Source organism: Magallana gigas, chromosome 6 (assembly GCF_963853765.1).
Source record: "Magallana gigas chromosome 6, xbMagGiga1.1, whole genome shotgun sequence".
NCBI classification, from domain to species: Eukaryota; Metazoa; Mollusca; class Bivalvia; order Ostreida; family Ostreidae; genus Magallana; species Magallana gigas.
In genome coordinates, this window is record NC_088858.1 from 27,242,844 (window position 1) to 27,265,286 (window position 22,443).

The following is a 22,443-nucleotide window of genomic DNA, read 5'->3' on the forward strand; positions in this document are numbered from 1 at the left end:
ATACCCCCTCTCCTTCGGAGCGGGGGTATAATTATTCGAAAGTACAGTACCCGCAACGTTATTTTTTACAAGATAAACGATAGGATAGGATTCACGCACGATAAAACAGTATACACGCACGATATGATAGGATTGATACACGATAGGAAAGGATAAACGATGTTCATGATGAACGTATAATCGTGTTAAACGATCTTCACGATTAACCTGATAATGGCAGAACTTGAGAAAGAACACGTATGCATCAAGATATACGAGGAATTTCTTGTTATTTACAAATGCCGAGTTGTTAATCATCACTGCATCATTTTTAGAATAAATTAAAATGATGAGCTAAAATGATCAATAAACTATCTGACAGTGTATTGTATTGTTAACATTTTGTTATTACTGAACATCCAAGCGGATCGCCGCTTACATTTCAGCCCGAGGTCAAATTACAAGGAAAATAGCAGGTTTAATCAAAATACAACTCTTGTTCTTAATAGATATAAAATATACAGGTAAATAAGTTACTTTGTTCCTAAGAACTTTGATAGTTTACATTTAGTTTTCATTTCTTTTGCTTTCAGATATGATTTACATGTAATATTGGTTAAATTTGATGAAAAGAAAATAGTATCATGTTAGAATGCTGGATAGGATTTAATATTAATTTTCTGGTTCGATAAAGTTTCGTATACTGCGCATTGAACGACTTGTAACTTTGAAATAGATTTACTTGATTAAACAAGAATATAATTCCTGGGTCCCCCGCCGGTCAAGCAGTAGATCTATACTAGTATCGACCAAGGCTGATTTAGGAACTTGACCAAGGTATTAGTGATATAAACATTTGGTATGAATTTCATGTAAATCCGTCAAAATTTGTAGGCATGAGAGCGCTAACAAGGTGAATTTTGGGATAAAACGGAGTCATTACTGTGGTCAAAGTCCCATAATTCCAACAAAAAGTATCGACCAATGCTTATTTTCGAACTTGACCAAAGTATTAATGGAATAAATATTTGTTATAAATTGATTGAAAATCCCTCAAAATTTGTAGGCATGAGAGCGCTTACAAGGTCAATTTTTGGATAAAACGGAGTCATTATTGTGGTCAAAGTCCGATAACTCCAACAAAAAGTATTGACCAATACTGATTTTCGAACTTGACCGAAGTATTAGTACAAACATTTGGTATAAATTAATGAAAATCCGTCAAAATTTGTAGGCATGAGAGCGCTTACAAAAAAGTGTGACGGACGGACGTACGGACACACGGACGGACGCCCGGCATTTCTATGTCCCCGCTCCGCAACTTGCGGCGGGGGACAAAAAGGCAGGAAACAATTAACAGGATAGGATAAAAGGAAAAACTGTTAAAACTGAACGATAAACCTGATAGAATTAACGCACAATAGGATAGTATTAACGCACGATAGAACAGTATACACACACGATACGATAGGATAGGATTGTAAAAAATAACGTTGTGGGTACTTAATGTTTGTTTCCTTTTACATGTATAAACTAATCGGTAAAAGCTCCTCTCTCTCTCTCTCTCTCTCTCTCTCTCTCTCTCACATTAGTAATTAATATCATTAACATACCATCAATTGTATGACTGTTGGCACATGATGTTAAAATCATAATTTTCATTGATTTAAAATGCAAAAATACAAATCTACATCAATTCGTTTTTATTTAGAATTTGTTTTCGTAAAAGAACATGCATTCTCACAAACTAAGTACGGCAATGAGTTGCTTTCTTTTCTCTTTTTAAGTTTATCCGGTTATTAAACAAAATAAAAAATGAACGAATAATACATGTTATATCGGCGGGATATTGCTGCTATGTTTGTCTAAACATGGTTTTATTCGTTTGTGTATATCTAATTAAAGTCTATTGTTTGACCAATTACTTGAGAAAACCCCTGGAACAAACACAAAATATACAAGATATACGCAACAGGTGTGTCATGTGATATACATGTACACAACAGGTGTGTCGTGTGCCCAGGTGCACGTCAGGGTTTCGAAAGGTGTTTAAATCTTAGTATGTACGTGTACTAGGTTTTAAAAATATTACATCTACAAATAATAGATACATGTATGTATGAATAACATCTAAAGGCTAATTAATTACAGTACCGGTAATCGTAAATGGGGGTTAATTAAAGTCTTCCGTTTCCAACGGAAGATCTTATTGTTTTTCTTAAGTTTCTTCTTCCCTATTATTATTTTTTTTTTCTTACTAATTTTGTGCACGCCATTTCTCAGCTACAGCTCATTTGATTTTTATGAAACTTTCAGATCGATAGGTATTGATTTGAACCTGGTTGGAAATTTTTTTCATTGATGACGTCACTTCCGTTTTTGAGATATCATCGATTTTATGATTTTTAAAGGGGTATTTTTGTCAGTGGAACTCCTCTTTCACTATTGCAGATATTAACTTGAAATTTTCAGGGTTGGTAGACAAAAGACTGAAGTTGTGCATGAAGGTCTTCAATCATATTTATCTCGAAAAGCGCCGAAGCTCGCCTGGACCCAAAAATTGAGATTAAAAAAAACATTGAATTTTTGTGGTTTTCTTTGTTTATCTCTTTTTTTAAAAATATTTTGTTAAGACATGTAATGGAAAATAATTATCAACAAAGGCTTTCATGTAAAATCAAAAAACATGGGCTGGCCCCTAACACCAGGGTTCCAGAGGGGTCCAATGTCTTATATCTATAGCTCTTTACTGAGGGATATTTTGTGATAGATTATACAAGCAAAAATGTTAATCTTACTGTTATGTACCCATACAATATAATGATTTTCTCATGTATGACTTATTAGGGAGTTTTAGGGGTCAGAAGTTAAAAACTTTGATCATCTATATCTGGTAAAGGAAACATATTTTGAAAAGCAGTATAGAAGAAAAGATGCTTAAAATGACATACTCAACAATATTCAACCCTCAAAATTTCGTTAAACGGCCACGATAAGGAGATAAGGGGTCTATCTCAAAAATGGTAACAAATTTGGAAACACTTGTTGAACAAAATGTGTGTAGTTTTAAGTGACCTTTCATTTAATACCAACAATAAGGGGCCCAGGGGCCACATCGCTCACCTGAGCAACATTAGCCTTAACTATGATCAAATTAGCATTACAGTATCAAAATCAAAATATCTTGACAACTAAGTACAGAAGATCTTGCTAAAAAAAAAATTTAATCTGCCACTTTTTATCCACATATTTTTTTGGGTAAATACCAAGAACCTTTTGTTGTTGTATCTATAGGAAAATAAACACCCTGCCTCCATTTTGTGGCCCCACTTTTCTCTAAGGAATTATGGTTTCATCAAACTTTAATCTGCACAACTGTGCCTTCACACAAGTTACTTCTTTTTGGACTGAAGACTTTCCCAGAATATTTTTTAAGATTTTCTCTATATATTCCTATGTAAAAATTCATCCCGCCATTGCCGCCCCACCCTACCCCCAGGGACGATGATTTAGCAAACTTGAATTTACACTGCCTGATGATGCCTCCACACATGTTTAAGCTTTTCTGGCCTAATATCTTTTAAAAGAAGATTTTTTTAAAAAAATTCTATATACATGTATTTCTATATAAAAATTCATCCCACACTGTGGCATTCCCCTACCCCAGGGGACTATGATTTAAACAAACTTTAATCTATACTATCTGAGGATGCTTCCACTCAAATTTGAGCTTTCCTGGCCAAATAGGTTAAAAAAAAAAGATTTTAAAAGATTTTCTCAAAATATTCCTTTGTAAAAATTTATCCCCCCATTGTGGCCCTGCCCTACCCCACCCCCAGGGACTATGATTTGAACAAACTTGAATTAACACTACCTGAGGATATGCTTCAACTCTAATTTGAGCTTTTCTGGCCTAGTAGTTTTTGAGAAGAAGATTTTTAAAGATTTTCTCTATTAATTCCTATGCAAAACTTGATACCACCCCTTGTGGCCCTGCCCTACCCCCAGGGACTATGATTTGAACAAACTTGAATTAACACTACCTGAGGATATGCTTCAACTCTAGTTTGAGCTTTTCTGGCCTAGTAGATTTTGAGAAGAAGATTTTAAAAGATTTTCTCTATTAATTCCTATGCAAAACTTGATACCACCCCTTGTGGCCCCGCCCTACCCCCAGGGACTATGATTTGAACAAACTTGAATCTACACTACCTGAGGATGCTTCCATACAAGTTACAGCTTTTCCTGATCAAGAGTTTTTAGGAAGAAGATTTTTGAAAAATACCAACAAATTTTCAAAAATTCTAAATTATCTCCCCTTTTAAGAGGGTGTGGCCCTTCATTTGAACAAACTTGAATCCCCTTCACCAAGTGATGCTTTGTGCCAAGTTTGGTTGAAATCTGCCCAGCAGTTCTGGAGAAGAAGAAAATATGAAAAGTTTACAACGCCGCCAACGCCAACGACGACAGACAACGGACAAATTTTGATTAGAAAAGCTCAGTTGAGCTTTCAGATCAGGTGAGCTAAAAAGGGGCTGGCCCCTAAAATCAAGAACTTAGACGGGTGTAAAATATTTTAGTTATAGCTCTTTACTGAGGGATATTTTGCAATAGGTTATAGAAGCAAAAATGTTAATCTTACTGTTATGTACCCATACAATATAATGAATTTCTCATGTTACGCAATTAGTGTTTTTAAGGGGTCAAAAGTCCAAAACTTTGATCGCCTATATCTCAAAAAGGAAAATTATTTTGAAATGCAGTATTGAAGAAAAGATGCTCAAAATGGTGTTCTTAACAACATACAAACTTCAAATATGGTTCAGCGGCCCAAATAAGGAGATAAGGGAACGGTCCCTAAAATGTTTTTTCTCAGATATCTCAAGAACGGTGACGATTTTCTAAACATCTTACACATGAAACAAAATAGTATCTGGACCTTAGAATGTAGACCCTGTTTTTCTATTTTAAATCATGTTTAGCTGTTAAATAGGTAAATCAAAATTAAACATATATCTCAAATTCTAAAATCAGACGGAAGACCTCCTCGTTGCTCGCAATGAGATCATGTCTAGTTATATAAATATATTTATAAGGGGTAATATAATATGTCACATACCAATCCCGGTTCATCATATGTACATGTTTATGTATACATCATTTGCAATTGCCACATGCAGTAAACACATCACTGGTAATTTGTGATATCGTTTGTTATAGATTTGATATATGAATTGTAAAAATCATGTATACAATTAAATATCATACAAATATTGACTGTCTTTTCAGGCAACATTGATTATATTAGCCCCCGAGGGACGAAATATTGCCCGACGCAAAGTGGAAGGCAATATTTTTGTCCCAAGGGGGCTAATATAATCAATGTTGCCCGAAAACACAGTCAACATTTGTTTTGTTATATGAAGAAACAAACCAAAATTTAAGAAAGTAATTGAAAACAGATTGCCGTAATTTTCTCAGTTCAACAAAGACATTCACGAATTCAATTTTGTGCAAAGTTCATTTCCAAAATATCCTCAGCATCAAACGGTCACTGGTGATATTCCGCCGACCGTAAGAATTAACATACAGATGTTCTACCTGATTTTACTTCACAGTAATTCGCAAATCCTTATATCCGATGTGATAGCACACCGTCGCTTTGTGCGTCCGTTGTTTACTTGCCTTGGCTGACTGTCTATTATGACGTCATCTTGTTTTGGAGTAGCGAAGAGTTATTTACGTCATCCTCTACGAATCAACAAATCAGAGGTGATTATTTGAAATAGAGGGAATGCTCTCTAGATATTATTCCTAGCCGGTCAATATCAAAAAAATATTGACCGGTCAATATTTTTCGGACGAGCTAATACTACAATTATTGACTATTCATCTATATAGAGTTATATATTGAGAATATACTACTGAATATAACAATTAAACATATATCATTTAATTTGTTATTCTAGATCTGTTGTAAATGTATAATAATTATGCAATAATCATGAAAACCGTGAAATTGCGTAGAACTATTACCCTTATAGTTTCCATTAATGCATTAAAAAAATAGTTTCATCTTCTTCCTTGCATTTCATAGTTATAAATTAGGTGAATGTATATATATCTACCTGGTTTAAATTTATTAACTAAGTACTAGTAAGCCTAACAGTTTCCAATCAGGTATAATATATTTTTTTCACTGAAGACCAAGTACCGTAATTCATTCTAAATACATGCATGCATGTAATTTATAAATAAGATATAATTGATTGTTACAAACTGAATGGAAGTCAAAATCTTTTCAGGTAAAAAATAAACACACATTACATTGATTCAATAGCCAACGCTTTATAGGATATAAAAACCTTCATTCAGATATGAGTTGCCATGGCATAGAAGAAGCGAGGTGAAGTTAGAAAACCAAGGGGCCCAGGTTCAATGCTTGTCTTGGGCATTTTGAAATTTTCTTTCAATGTATTTTTTAGACCAAAACCATTTTAATACCTTTTCTGTCTTTGAATCATTGAAACTTGCAACAGAATATACACCATTTACTTATCTAATATACACCATTTACTTATTTACTGTACAAGTTCATGTTTAATCAATTGTTCTTGTTAAAATCGCTGCACGCGTGTCTAGAAATGCTTTTATTTCTTCATGTATATATAATTAAAATCTACTGTTTGTTTAACCTCAGATAAACCCTGGAACTAACACAGAATATACAGGATATACACAACAGGTGTGTTTTTTCTCCAGATGAACAGCTAAGGTTTTGAAAAAAATAAATACTTCCAATATAAGTTGAATATATTTGTACATTGATCACACCTGATTAAATGGTCATGAAGTTAATACATTTTGTTGGTAAATTAAGCACAATATTGAATAAAGATTTTTTTAGAAATGGCTTAAAGGTGGCTTAAAGAAGCTTGGACATTAAGGACCAATAAGTTGTCCTTAAAGGGGGCTTAAAGGTCGCTTTAAGGTTGTCTTTAAGCTGCCTTTAAGCAACTTTAAGCCATCTTTACACTTTCTTTAAGCCCCCTTATGGCCGCCTTTAAGCCACCTTTATGCAGCACATATAGCTTACGGTGGCTTCAAGATCATCTTTAAGCTACCTTTAAGCACCTTTAAGCTATCTTTAAGGAGAACTAAAGATGGTCATTCATCCTGTGATATTTTTGTAGGCTAGTTTCCAACTATATATGCTGGAACAATAATCTGAATGTCAATTTCTTTATCACAAATTTAAAGTTAATTGATGATTCAAATTCGATTTGATTTGAACATATTTTATTATGCAAATATAATAAATTTACATAAATGGATTAGGCAGCAGGCAATGCCTATGTAAGCCTTCTCCATGATGATTCAAATTCAAACATGTAAATTATATTGAATGGATTTAAAATAAAGAACGCTGAGCATTCTCTGAGTACATACATTTCGTCTTCTGTTGGAACAGCTGGAGTTCCATTCTGCACTGGTGGAGGCTTAGAGTCATCTGAGAAGGAGGGTGCTGGAAGAGCTAGGACTTCTGGCTTTTCAACAGACTCTTTATCATGTTCACCCTTCATCATGTTCACAACAAACTTCAATAAAGTCCTGTCAAAATAAATCAGCTGTAAACAAAGTCTCTTGATTTAGAGCCAGAGTTTTTATGGAATTCTCTCCCCTCTCCTACCCTTCCAAAAAATAAAAGACACATCCTACCCTGTCATAAAAAATGACTTAGTGATCTCACTTACCAGAAGACATGGAATATAAATGTGATGAGGGTGAAGATCAGTTTGACACAGAGTTTGATGAGGGTCCAGACAACCTGGGGCCATGTCATCCTTTTAAACGCCTGGTACGTTGTTTTCAGGTTAGTCCAGGTGAAGAAAGACAGAAAGGTGGTCAGAGCACCAAACAGGAACCGACAGGTGAAGCGCAGTGGCTCCAGCACTCTGTGTAAGACAGGCATAGCAATCTGTACAGTGTCAGTAGATGAACTGATTGTGAAGTAGTTAATTAAGAAGAAATTCTGAGTTTTTCATTTAGTGCCATAATTACTGATTCCTTACCCTCCTCCACTTTCTTCAGGCACTCCCATACCGCTCCTCAGGGCTGCAATCCTCTGCTCCTCAGCACTTATACTTGTAGCATGTTGCATCTAGAAAATATCACATATTTCTCTCCAGCAAAACCTTGCATAATAAAAGCATGTAATCACATACTTTAACAAATGAAAGACAAGAGGCACATGGGGCCACATCGCTCACCTGAGCAACAATGGCTTAATATGGGTGTTCAAAGGATACTGTGCCATATGGCCCCTCGGTAGAAAAACAAAAAAAGAATAACATAAAGTATCCAAATTTTATACTTATTTTCCTACACTTAATCTTTGACATTGTAACTTTATGAAATACCATTTTTTACCAAAAACAAAAGATTAAACTAAATTTTTGGTAGGGATACACTGTTAACTTCCAATTCCCTTTATTTTAGTTCTGCCCACTCACTTTATAAAACGATCAAATTACATATGAGAGCATGCATATAGGTACATTTTCGTCTTCAACTACTAGCTAGTTATTGTATTTTATTAAAAAAAATCGTATATTTGAAAGAAAACAAGTGAAAAGCTGTGAATGTGACAGCAAACCGGGTTTTTTTTTATGTGAACTGTATCCATAATCCATGTCAACCTGTATCCAATGAAATGGAGTGCCCTACATGCAATATTTTGTCAAAAGCTGGTATTTTTTTCATAAAATATCAAAATCCTAGCAATATGCACACCTCTGATATATGTACAATTGATCTGCAAAAGAACAATTTCCTATCTTGAGAACTGTAGGATGAGTTTTCCGTACAATGAGGGTACCCTATATGCAATATTTTGCCAAATATGACTTAGTTCAAAAGCTGGTATTTTTTTCATAAATTATTGGCAATCAAAATCCTAGCAATATGCACACCTCTGATATATGTACAATTGATCTGCAAAAGAACAACTTCCTATCTTGAAAACTGTAGTAGGAGTTATCCATACTATGAGGGTACCCTTTTGGCAGCGCCTGCCCGCCATTTTCACCATTTCATTAACCGGATTTTTCCATTGGAAAACACGGTTAAAAATTGTACCTCTATGCGCTAAAATTACAAACATTCCAAAATTTCATTGGTCTTCTGCAATATAAACGATTGTTGTTTACCAGGCGTGAACTCGTGTGACGTTTTATAACCTTACTCACTTAATCAATGAATACACTCTAATGAAAAATGTTGTCATGTGATATGTGAAAGAGCTATTTTAATCAATGCATAGGCGTCGGAACCGGGGGGTGCCCCCCCCCCTTTCTTTGCAAAATTAGACATAGCCAAACTCAAAATCCTTTTTTTTTTTTGGCTTGTCAAGATTTCTGACAAGGTCTAGCCCCCTTCTCTATTTTAAGGCCCACCCTTTACTTTAATGTTTATTCAAAATCAACGTTAACAGATGGCTACAAATCAAGTTGATTTTCCGCTGTAATATTTTCTTAAGAATAAGGATAATACATTTATATTTATCCCTGTAACAGTAATGTTTTAAACTGTTTTGAAGAGGTCGTTTTTATTTAACTGTGTCTGAAAAACCATCAAAGTTGGTGTAGATTTCATATAATTCATTGTATAAGGAGGGGCCCCCAGAAAGTTGTTACAGCATATCATCCTTTTAATTTTTTAGTCGGGCTCTGCTGTAAGCAGAGTCCTGGCTCTATGCAGGCAAATCGCCAATGTTACTATAAATAGCACAACTTCAAATGTAAACAAAAAACCAAACAGCGTCAAAGTAAAAGCTTCCGCTATACCAAATAGTTACAAAGAGCCACACTTTGTCAAAAGTGCTGGCATTTTGTTTTTGTTTTTTTAAATTCGCGAAAATTGTCTATCTTTCTTAGTTTTCTTATTAATAACGTGCTTTAAAAACAAGACTATGCATTTTAGACGCATATAATGCGCATGAATTTTTATGAACTACTTTGCTGCCCGTTGAAGAAATGGGGATTGAATTTATAATGCTTGTTGCAAAATTCAAGGCAGCAACTGTTGAACTTTTTTCTACTAGACAGACATACTTTTGTTTATAGCCGCTTACAAAATTTGGTCACTCTCTGACGCTTTGCCGACATTAAAAGCATGAGAGAGAGAGAGAGAGAGAGAGAGAGAGAGAGAGAGAGATAGAGATTTTCAGCTTTACTACACAATATGCATAAAGACACACCAAAAGAGCCCGGCTTTCAGTACTTCAGCACTTTGATTTGTACAAGCATTTATCATTTAGCGAGACATTTCTAGTGATCAATCAAAATTTCAGCGTCAATCGTAGAATTATATGCAAGATACAGAGCTCACAATTCAATTTTTTGTTCATTTTATTACATTTAACTTAAGATTTTTAAACTTGGTATTTACTATCAGAATGAACAAATGCATGACCTCAGTTCTGCAAGTAAAGCTTCGTATCTTGCTTTTAATTCGAAACTTGACACAGCTGAATATGATTAGTAAAGAGAAAATTGTAAACAATTAAAACAGAAGAAACATGCACTAAAACAAGGGAAGAGCCCAATTTATTTTTCATAATATCTGTATGCCTATATATTTCTAGCAGTGAAAACAATTTCCGTTTAGACTGAAAATGCCGATCATCTTAACAAAACACGTTGCATTAATCAACCATTACATAGAGATTGTACTGAATTACCAATAGGATGTATAGTATTTATAATTTAATATGTTGTAAGTGCATCAGCTTTTGCTCAATTTCTGCAGGTAAACAATAAGCTGTCTGATTTACCGAAGCTAGTATATTCGATTCCATGCGTAAAAATTCCAAAATACAGGCGATAGTTCCCCTCAAGTTAAAAAGCATAATAAACGAAAATGAAACGAAAATCAAAACAACCTAAAACCACTGTCACAAGTGAAAATGTCAACGCATTGAAAGAGTTAACCTCAATTCACTTCATGAAAACGGCACAAATATATTTTGCATGTTTCAAGTATCCATTCGCATGTAAAATGTTGCACAACAAGCAAATTCATCTTCGTCAGTTTGACCCGTTTGTTAAGCGTCAACATTCAAACATGGCTGCCTCAAACAAGGAACTTTCGTTTTCGATATGGAATACCGAACCCGAAGTTATAAACTGATTGATTACGATTACCTCTTTATTTTTATTTTCGTAATTTACTTACATTTGGAACAGAATTCGCCCATAATTTTTGCAATTTATATTTTCCCTTCCATAAGGATTATTTATGCTAAATTACGTTGAATTTGACTCAGTAGTTCTTGAGAAGAAGATTTTTAAAAATGCACCCCCCTTTTTCTACAGTTTCGATGTTTTCTCCATTTTATATAAAGATCAGTCTTTCATTTCTGCAATTTATAATCAACTTTCCATAGGGATGCTTTGTGCCATATTTGGTTGAAATTAGCCCAGTGGTTTTAGAGAAGAAGTTCAAAATGTGAAAAGTTTACAGACGGACAGACACACACACGGACGGACAGACGGATGGACAGACGGACGAGGGACAAAATGTGATCAGAATAGCTCACTTGAGCTTTCAGCTCAGGTGAGCTAAAAAAAAAAATACAAATAAAGACTGGAATCTATTCTTACTTCAAAAATGGTGTCTTCACAGAAATTAACAAAGCTCTCTAGTTTTTCCTTGTCCCCTCCCTCATTGACCACACTGTGGAGGAAGGACCTCTTTGACTCCTGTGGAGTAAAATAATAAACAGTTCCAATCCAATAAATAATGTTGACTCAATATGCATAACCATAATCTCTCGGTGTTACTTTCAATGGGACGAGCTTTGTTTTTAACCTTAATTTGGGGCTTCTCCCACTGGTCAATGTGAGACTGTTTGATTTCAAAGTAGACCCTTTCTATCTTATTGGCACTGCCCATGATCTCAATCCTGCCAAGGTACGGCCCAAAGTAGTCGAGCACGGAGCGAGCCTTCTCCAGGAACCTCTCCAGTCTGCGGATAAATAAAAGTCAAACATACACATCAATCCACTCACATCTACTTGAATACACAATAATCCAGTTAGTCTTTTACACTAAATGTCTTCTTATATTATGTTTGTACTGTAGATTCCTTATTTTATGCATGTACTTTATTATGTGATTCTGCCTTTTGCATCAATTAAATTGTAAAAATATAAAGTTGCAAGCATCAAACTTTAATTGTAATTTCATGTAGATCACAAGTATAAAAATGAGACTTCAAAAGACCCTTCTTGTGATTTTATATTAATTAGGAATCAAAATAGGAATTTATCTCAATTGAGAAGAGAATGGAGGTCACGAGGCTCTACCTGGGGTCATTTGGCATGTGCTCTGACAGATTGGTCAGCAGGACTGCCATGGTGAAGCCGATGTCCTTGGCTGGGTTGTGGAAGCGGTCGGTGAACTCGTTAAAGTCTACCTTACCGTCCTGGTTAGCATCCACGCACATCATGATGTATTCTATCTCCTCTCTGTCATCATATCAATGCAATACTGGTTATATAGGTATGTATCTACTGTATATCACATAAACTGTCATATGTTGTAAAGCTTATCTGAAGAATGTTCAATTAACTTCAGTATGTTTTCACTTTTTTTCCACTTTAAAATATTAATTACTGTATTTTATGAAAATTACTTCTTTGAATCCGAAAATTCCTTGCTCAAATATTAAAACATGATATTAAAGTTTAGTAGCTTATGATCTTAAAAGCAAGCAGTTTTGATATCACTTTGTATCAGAACATAGGCTGCTAAATTATAATCAAAACGACTTGCTTAAAATGTGAGATAGTTTAACTGAAACCAAAAAAAAAAGAAAAAAAATCTTAAAACATGCTAAACCAAAAAAACTCCCAAAAAACCAAACTCAACTAAAATACCAACAACATCGTGCATACCATGTCAATGAAAATCAAACTAAACCAAATGGAAAAGAACACTAGAGTTCATAGAAGCGCCACACAACTGAATTTTTTTTTTTATCAAGGTTCACACTCCTGAACCTTAATGCAGTTTTGGCCTGTGTGAGTTTGGATCATTGCAGTCCTCTTGACATGTATTTTGCAGTTTCATCACTCAGATGATAATAAGCAATCAAATCTTTAACGACACAATGTTCTAATGAAAATCATAAATGGAAAACTAGAAATCACACAAGGAAATTGAAGCTTGCTTTGTGCATGGAATTTCAACACGACATTTTAGGCTGATGGGATGTCATGAAAGGCATTTATTTTGTCCATTAGAGGTATTCGTGATATGGCATCTTGCAATGAGTCGACATCATGAGTGGGTGGGAGGTGGGACACACTCTGAAGACTTACTCATTGTAAATCTTCATTGAATCTAAAGCCCTGCGGAACTCTTTAACGGATATCCAGCCATCACCATTTGTATCATATTCCTAAAATTTGGTAACAGAGTCACAACACACACTAACACTAAGTGACAGTTGAAGCAGGCTGCAGACACAATCAATCCGTCAAATAAATCACAAATCTGTACATATTATCTAGCTGCAACACTTAAAAGAATCATTCTTAAAAATTTCTATTATCATCAAAAACCCCTAGAACTTTTATTGCTTTCCATCTAATTCTTAAAGTTAATCATGAGTTATTCCTGAAGCCTGCTTTGTTGGAGATGCACAGATAAATAGAAGATGTTCTAAATGCTTAGGAAACATCTTCGTGTAGACAACACCCAATTTGCTTTTACACACCGAGAATACATTTTCTGTGCCTCCATTGCACGCTTAAATTCTTTTGCCGAAATGTAGCCATCTTTATTGGCATCAAATTCCTATAATGTATATGGATATAATATTCATTCAGAATATTGAACTTATATTTTGTAACAAAAGTAAATTCCTTACAGATCATTAGACATACAAAGTAGATGATATATCTAAAAGTCCTATAAATGTATTAAATTTGTGTATTTTATCCTTGGACTTAATACTGGTAAATTGGTACTAAATACTGTAAACCATCTTCTATTCGCGAGAAAGAAATATTCACAAGGTTTACAAGAGCCTCGTTCTTGCGATTATTTCTACAAATTAGTCCTTGAAGGTATTCATGAACCAGATTATCTCTGGTCAACAGGGAATAAAAGCTGGTTTAACAATAGTAACCATGATGGTTTTCATTTTACTATGTTCGCTATTTATCATTTGCCTGTGAAATTACACCTATTGTGAATACTAACATTAGTTTTCAAAAATGGTTTAATGCTTATACTTTGATTACTGTGCCACTTCTTACAAAGTAAAATTAAAACCATTGCATGTTTAATTTTAAAAAAGTTAAATTTTAACACAGTGGAAATAAAACAACTTACAGTATACATTGAATGGATAAAAAAAAAAACTTGCAATAAATAATTTCAACTTTTCATCAAAATGATGAAAAGCCTTTTAAGGTGGCTCACTATACCTTGAAATATTTTATCAAATTAGCAGAAAATTACTTGATTATGATAGATAATTTTCAAATTTTCTTTAAATAAACAGTTAAAATATTGAAATACTGAAGGATGTGTGAATTAATGTTCTATATTACCAAGAAGGCTTCAGATGATGTGAGGTCTTTCATCTTTAGGAAAATGTCAAAGAATTTCAATATCATCTGAAATAAAAACAGATAAAAACTTAGTGGCAAAATATGAATTCATAAGTAAATGCATTTGCTTGGGTAGGTCCCTGGGTGACAAAACATTATAATCTTAAATTAAACAAAGATTGAATTTTTACTCAACATTTAATTACCTCCACATTGGCCTGTGATTCTACCAAAGTGTCAACCATCTGTTTCCCAATTGGACCATTCATTACATTACCTTTTAAAGAAAATATCACCATGTAATCATTTCAAATATTACACAATTACTAAGTAAACATTATTGATTCATTCTGCTTTTTAAAATCTAAATGATTAAATGATTAACCACCTTCTAACATAGACAGTAACATGATCATCATTTCCTTCTGAAGTTTCATGAATTCTCTCAGCAGCTCTAGTTGGGTGGAATCCTGAAAATTAAAGAGCATATTGTTAACATCAAGTAATCTGATAGAGTTATAATACTTTACACACATACATTAGAAAAAATTGAACAGAACACAGATTCCCTTCTGATATTACATATATAGATGGACCTTAGACAGTTTATCCTGCATGTGGGCGAATATATAGAGGAACCCTCCTACAGCATCCCACAGTCGACTGTGTGCCAGGGCCAGCTGGTTCAGGGAACAGGGACCCTACATACAACAATTCAAGACACTACATATCACACATCTCCTACAAATATCTGGATTAATTACACAACAAAACATAGTGAAGAAAATAACAAATTTTCTATTACAGCAAAGTGATATTTAGCACTCCCCAAAGTTTTGAAACCTATCATGTTAGATATAACAAATTGAAGCTTCACTATTAATCTTGGCACTCTGCTACAAGGGTATATCTTCAGCTGCACTAGTAATAAATCATACATATTGTTACAGACACAATAGACTTAGCTTACAGAGGTCACTGCCTATATATTACATACCTGAATGTACTCAGTAAGAGTCCTGAACACCTGCTTGGCCACGTTGATGGCCCGGCAGAAGTTGCCCTTGCCTGACGGGTCAATGATTTCCTTGCCCGAGTAGTGCCAGTAGAAGTCCATCATGGACTCCTGCAGCCTCAGTAAGTAGTCCACAGTACAAATCACAATGTTCACCGTCGTGTTGTTACCTGCCTGTGTCCGCAGGTAGTTCTGGAACTCTGTTAAGATCAAAAAGCATATTTTAATATTCCACTTGGTTGAATCAAAGAATGAACACACAGAGAACTTGATATAGACCAGCATCTTCCATCAATTTTTTCCATTAATTTTGCTACTAATAAACATGATCAGTATGAGCCCCCTTTCTGCCAATCCCAGACATACCCAGATTGTGGCCCTCACAAAGTAGCTGCAGGAAGCGGAACAGTTTACAGGTGGTGGCAGCATCCTCCAGATTCTTCTCTCCAGAGCAAGCATCCGAACTCATTCCTAAACCCTCCGCTTTATTTATTCTCTCAAATGCATCCAAATCCAGAACACTGAAAGGAAAATGAAAAGTGATAAAAGATAATATTTGGTTCTGTCGACACAGTTGTAAACAGACAATGAGCTGTTTCCGATTCACTTACCTGCACTGTTGCATCAGGCCGGACACAGAGGAAAAGAAACCTACATCCTTCTTCTCCTTCAGGTGCTTAAGCATGTTCTGAATTAAACAAAAATGTATAATGATTTAAGTTTTCAAAAATTATCAGCAACATTAATTGACCCATTGCTACTAATACTCAATAAATGATCATACTGTAAGGACAGAAAACACAGTTCCCTTTGAAAATTCTTGCATTGTATGTTGTATTTAATGTGCTTGCAGCCCATTTACCTTTTGAACTTCTACATTTCCTCCTCTCAGCAGTGATATCCCCAGCTCTATAGTGTCTGCTACCATGGGGCTGTTCACTCCTACAGCAAATAAATCGATCAACAAATTTCATTCATTAAATTTGCCAATTACCAAAATCAATCAGCAAATTTCATTCATTAAATTTGCCAATTACCAAAATTATTCAGCAAATTTCAATCATTAAATTTGCCAATTACCAAAATTAATCAGCAAATTTCATTCATCAAATTTGCCAATTACCAAAATCAATCAGCAAATTTCATTCATCAATTTGAAATTTGCCAATTACCAAAAGTAAAATTTCATTCATTCAACCTCAATTACTTAACATTTCTTTTCCAACCGATATTACTCTATCATTTATCAAATTCAAATTCCTGCAACATAATACATGTACACATATTTTTCCAAAAATAGTAAATCAATGTGCTTTTTTAATTGCCAGAGTGCCCTCCCAATGACTGACCCCGACTGGCACTGATGTAGAGGAGCACCATCTCAGCAGCCCCGCGGTCGGCCAACCGTGACTGTTCAAACAACAGCTGCTGCTTCTCCATCTCTTGTTCCTAACAAGAAACAAATACAATTGTCATAAAGCAACCTCCAATGTTTATATGTAGTCTGGGTTAAATTCAAAATATATATGGGAAGATGGAATGATAATAGGACTTATAAAAATCGTGCTATTAAATTCTACTTTGCATGATTCTTGATTATCCATAAACCCAATTAAAAAGAATGTTTCAAGTATGATCAGCAATTTACACATATCAGTTCAAAGATAACAAACTTATTAGCTTGCACTGTTTTAAAAGCATGATTTTAGGTTACCAGGTAATGATATATTTATGAGAATGTGAAAAAAGTACTCTATTATGTTTATATGGTTACTGGTAAATAGTGTGTACATGTTATTGGAAAAAATGTCACAGTAGCTTAAAAAATTAATATTCACTATTTAGGAGACCAATACGTCACAACATTTAACGCCTAGTACTATAATGAATGTTTTTTAAAAGGTGCTCACTTAAAAAAAATTAAATGATCACAATATCAGAAAAGATCATAATTTCCTGTGTGCTTCTTCCCAAATTTATTACAAAGGAAAAGATAGCGGAGGTACATTTGTGTGTGTCTACAAGGGACAAGGCCTTTTATCAGGGTGTTTTCCTTTAAACACTTAATTTGATAAAAGCAAGGAGAATATATAATTTTTTCTACATTTCTAACAACAAAGCTGTGATAAAGGAGGGTTTGGGTGGGTACATACTGAGGGAACTACAAGCCATGAACCTTCCTGCTATTAGAAGCATGCAAGGTAAATGAACATGTACCTTTATAGCTCCCAAATGAAGCTGACGCAAGCAAGATTGAAGAAGTACAAAATATTTTTCAGTGAAAATAACATGCACTAGTGAAACAATTCCCAGATCCACAAAACATGTATTTACATAAGGAATAAGGAATCATTATTTGATTATAATGAGGTGATAATTTCGGTTGGAGCATGATCAAATCCAATAAAGCCCAAAGGGCTTTTATGATAGATTTAATCACGCCGGGCCCGACCGAAATTATCACCTCATAATATTCAAAGAATGATTCCTTATTCCTTATATTTACATAATTTTAAGCCATCATACAATTAGATATTTAAATATAAATAAGCAAACCCTGCTGGCGCCTCAATTCGGCGTCATTTGTATTATGGGTTATATAGTACAAAATCAATACGTAGTGTTATCACAGGCAAAGACACTGAAAAATGTAAATATAAAGATATGAAAAATCAAGTTAAGGTGGCTGGCTCTAAGAAAAATTTATCATTTGCATATACATATAGATGTAGTTCTTATTCTAATTTGGATTCTGTTACCACATTAATAAAACACGTAATAATGAAATTGGGGTGTTGCACCTTGGTTTTTGCAACTCATTTTATCAGTCTTGACCTAATACAAATGTATAAAAATATCAATGGTTACATACTTTAAATCAACTTTTATTTCAATTGGATCTGAGAAATTTTTGCAAGGTTTGCGAGAACATTGTTGTCGCAAATATTTCTTGCCGCAAAACTTTAAAAAATATTTACATCTTGTTTGTGGCAATAAGTCACCACAAATCAGTTCACCTTCAGAAAATTATGAAATAAAGTCTGACATCGTGAATTAAAGTTGGTTTACAGTATAATGACAGTCATCACCGGGATGCAGGTTTTAAGCAACTCAGGACAAATGATTTATCAACGATCAAGTAGTCTAAGTTTCTCCAATGGTTGCAGGGTACAGGTGTGAAAACTTCTGCTGTACTCACCTGGAAGGAAGATCCCGGTCCTTCTTCATCCCCGCCCTCATCATCATCATCATCTTCATCCTCACCATGACAACTCTATCAAACATAAACAATCAATCATGGGAAAAGCTAATAAACCCAAGTACAAAGATTTTTCCAAAACACATAACCAACAAACCTCAGTTACATAATCTTAAGTTTCAGTTCATAATGTTTGAACCAAAAAACATAGTGCAAGGGGCATTAGCTTGTTTGTTTGACATTTGCCTTAAATATTGTTAGTTAAATGGGCTATTGCTTGCAATATTTTGTCACAGCTTTCCCTTTTGCAGTTTTTTATCTTGCAATAGTTGTGAGTATTGCAGCAGAAACCAGGTACCTGGGCCATGATCTGAGCATAGGACATGTACAGGTCGTCCTCGGGCAGGCTGCCATGCTGCTCCTTCGTGGCGGCCCGACTCAGACAGGTGATCAGCTGATCCAGCGGGTCCGGCTTCACCTCCACCTCCTCCTTCTTCTCCAAGTCTTCTTCCTCTTCATCAGCTCTCTATAAACATACATCATTAAAAGGTCTTGAAACTTAGAGCATTCCAACACCAAAAGTATAGTTATAATGTTTTCTAACCAAACTGTAGTAACAACACTGCATTGTTACTACTCAGTAACTACATTGTAATACTGTAGATTCCTTATTTTATGCAAGTTCCAAGACATTTTGGTAATTAATTGCAAAAATTTGAAATGGCTAGCACTTGAATTTTTCATGTTATTTTAATATATAGTAAACAACTGTCACAAAAAAGCAAGAAGAACCCATGAGGGATGTTTAACGCAATTTTATATGGATTGTATATTAATTCTTTGCATTTGCATAGGAATTATTTTACAGGAGTTACTTGCTACACTTTCTGTTACTAACAAAGATTTCATGAACTGTATCAAATTTATAATTCCTGCTGTTTATAAACCTCCCTTTATTTTGCTACATTACTGTTCATATTCCCTATATTTGGGAGGGGGGAATTCCCTGTAAGACTTACAGTGAGGTCCTCTATCAACACTTTCTTCTCATATTCCTCTGTTCCCAGCCATTGCTCCTTGTAGGAATTCAGGAATAGATTAATGGCTCGGTGCCTGTACAAGAAATATGATTAAACAGATGTGAAAATCCAAATTACTTGTAGAAGCCTGTTATGATATGAAATCAAATCAAGAACACTTGCCTAATCTTACTTCAAATTTAAAATATGGAATTCTACCCTGATAAAGGTTAAATTTATTTCATTCAAATTAGAAAGGTTTTTTAAAAATGTTTTAACAGGGATTTTGTAGAGCTGCAGCCAGTCACTGGGACTGGAGCACTGACCTGGGCAGACTGTGGAGGGGCACCATCCTGAAGCAGGCCATCACCGCCCGCTTCCTCTGGGTGGAGATTACCTTCTTCCACACATTCTTGTGGGAGCCGGACGGATGTTCCACCTACATATAGCACAACAACAGTGATGGAATGAAGGATGATTTTAATTCTATCAAAAGTCTTTTACTTCTTGGGGTTTTGTTAATCAAAATTCTTTCAGAAAAAAAACTCACACAAAGTCCTGACAATTTATTAATCTCTGTCCACCTTTAAACCTTTAATTCTACCGTTGCAGAACACATCATGCCAGCCTAAGACCTCAAACTAATCATTTATATAATTAAATACTCATGATTAACTTACTCCACAATCCCATCATCCTAAATAACACATGCAGTATTATTTGCTACATATTGACTGTTTAGATTTAAAATCTTAGACAACAGCCAACAGTCCTTTTTTATACAGAGGTGTATATAGACACCAATAAAGCCTCAATGTCCATACTTTATTTTTCTCACGTACATGTACCGTATCTTTCTAATCTCAAACTTTAGTGGCACAATCAAAAAAGACAATTAACACACTGACTACATATACATACATGTACTTTTAGTAGTAACTGTCGAAAGGAAAGAAATGTAATGATGAATGAAAAGGAGAGAATACAGAATACATAGAATTGGGGAGTTGTCAAAGCAGAGGAATTTATCAAATCAGAGTTCAGTTTTGCATAAGACTGTCCTGAAAAAATCCTCCAGTCTTTAACCCATATTAATTAAACATGATTATAAACAATGTACCAGTATATCAAAATTGAATGATCAAGTTCATGATCTGAGAAAGTATGACATCTTCTCAACAAGAGGCCCATGGGCCACATCGCTCACCTGAGGAACAATAGGTATAATAAAATCAGCTTAATGGAGTCATAATACAAACTATCTGGACAATGTACAATAATACATGTTGATCCTGTATAAATAAAATCCATTTTCCCCTGGATATTCTTATGTTTATAATCATTAGTCCCTTTTCTAACAGGACGATTTTATAGTCATATCATATGTTGAGTATTGCAGTTCTCAAAAAGATCCTTAACAATTGTTTATATATGGGATATAAACGTACATAAACTCTGAACCTTCTTGTGAGGCCAAAGAATTGTCCTGGGGCCAAAGTCTTAACAATTATAAAGAATCATCTGGCTGATTAGTTTCTGAGAAGAAGATTTTTAAAGATTTACCATATATATTTCTTTGTTAAACTTTGACCCCCCATTGTGGCCCCATCCTACCCCTGGGGATCATGATTTTCACAACTATGAATTTATACTAACTGAGGATGCTTCCACACAAGTTTCAGCTTTCCTGGCTGATTAGTTTCTGAAAGGAAGATTTTTAAAGATTAACTTTATATATTCCTATGTTAAAACTTCGACCACCCATTGTGGCCCCACCCTACCCCCGGGGGTCATGATTTTCACAACTTTGAATCTACACTACCTGAGGATGCTTCCACATAAGTTTCAGCTTTACTGGCTGATTAGTTTCTGAGAGGAAGATTTTTAAAGATTTACTCTATATATTCCTATGTAAAACTTCGATCCCCCATTGTGGCCCCACCCTGCCCCCGGGGGTCATGATTTTCACAACTTTGAATCTACACTACCTGAGGATGCTTTCACACAGGTTTCAGCTTTCCTGGCTGATTAGTTTCTGAGAAGAAGATTTTAAAAGATTTACTCTATATATTCCTATGTAAAACTTCGACCACCCATTGTGGCCCCACCCTACCCCCGGGGATCATGATTTTCACAACTTTGAATCTACACTACCTGAGGATGCTTCCACACAAGTTTCAGCTTTCCTGGTCTTATGGTTCATGAGAAGAAGATTTTCAAAGATTTACTCTGTATATTCCTATGTAAAACTTCGACACCCCATTGTGGCCCCATCCTACCCCCGGGGGTCATGATTTTCACAACTTTGAATCTACACTACCTAAGGATGCTTCCATACAAGTTTCAGCTTTCCTGGTCTTATGGTTCATGAGAAGAAGATTTTTAAAGATTTACTCTATATATTCCTATGTTAAATTTCGACCCTCCATTGTGGCCCCATCCTACCCTCGGGGGTCATGATTTTCACAAATTAGAATCTACACTACCTGAGGATGCTTCCACACAAGTTTCAGCTTTCCTGGTCTTATGGTTCATGAGAAGAAGATTTTCAAAGATTTACTCTGTATATTCCTATGTAAAACTTCGACCCCCCATGGTGGCCCCACC

At 34.8% G+C, this 22,443-nt stretch overlaps 1 protein-coding gene across 17 annotated transcripts in view; it reads right to left on the reverse strand.

Moving 5' to 3' along the window:
- LOC105333338 (ryanodine receptor) overlaps nt 1-22,443 on the reverse strand; it is a 135,131-nt gene that overhangs the window by 12,902 nt on the left and 99,786 nt on the right. For 15 of the 17 annotated variants that reach the window (XM_066087047.1, XM_066087037.1, XM_034470158.2 and 12 more), the window contains 20 exons: nt 20,163-20,275; nt 19,837-19,930; nt 19,176-19,343; nt 18,818-18,892; nt 16,968-17,067; nt 16,481-16,560; nt 16,230-16,306; nt 15,985-16,139; nt 15,601-15,818; nt 15,200-15,304; nt 14,992-15,073; nt 14,810-14,880; nt 14,604-14,669; nt 13,365-13,444; nt 12,348-12,509; nt 11,851-12,007; nt 11,643-11,741; nt 8,052-8,140; nt 7,734-7,934; nt 7,429-7,590 (listed from right to left, as the gene is read on the reverse strand). In XM_066087047.1, the coding sequence (XP_065943119.1) occupies nt 7,429-7,590; nt 7,734-7,934; nt 8,052-8,140; nt 11,643-11,741; nt 11,851-12,007; nt 12,348-12,509; nt 13,365-13,444; nt 14,604-14,669; nt 14,810-14,880; nt 14,992-15,073; nt 15,200-15,304; nt 15,601-15,818; nt 15,985-16,139; nt 16,230-16,306; nt 16,481-16,560; nt 16,968-17,067; nt 18,818-18,892; nt 19,176-19,343; nt 19,837-19,930; nt 20,163-20,275 (2,354 nt within the window). Of the gene's footprint in view, nt 1-7,428; nt 7,591-7,733; nt 7,935-8,051; nt 8,141-11,642; nt 11,742-11,850; nt 12,008-12,347; nt 12,510-13,364; nt 13,445-13,762; nt 13,843-14,603; nt 14,670-14,809; nt 14,881-14,991; nt 15,074-15,199; nt 15,305-15,600; nt 15,819-15,984; nt 16,140-16,229; nt 16,307-16,480; nt 16,561-16,967; nt 17,068-18,817; nt 18,893-19,175; nt 19,344-19,836; nt 19,931-20,162; nt 20,276-22,443 lie in introns of those variants that run through there. The other 2 variants (XM_066087035.1, XR_010714559.1) reach the window with 2 other exon arrangements.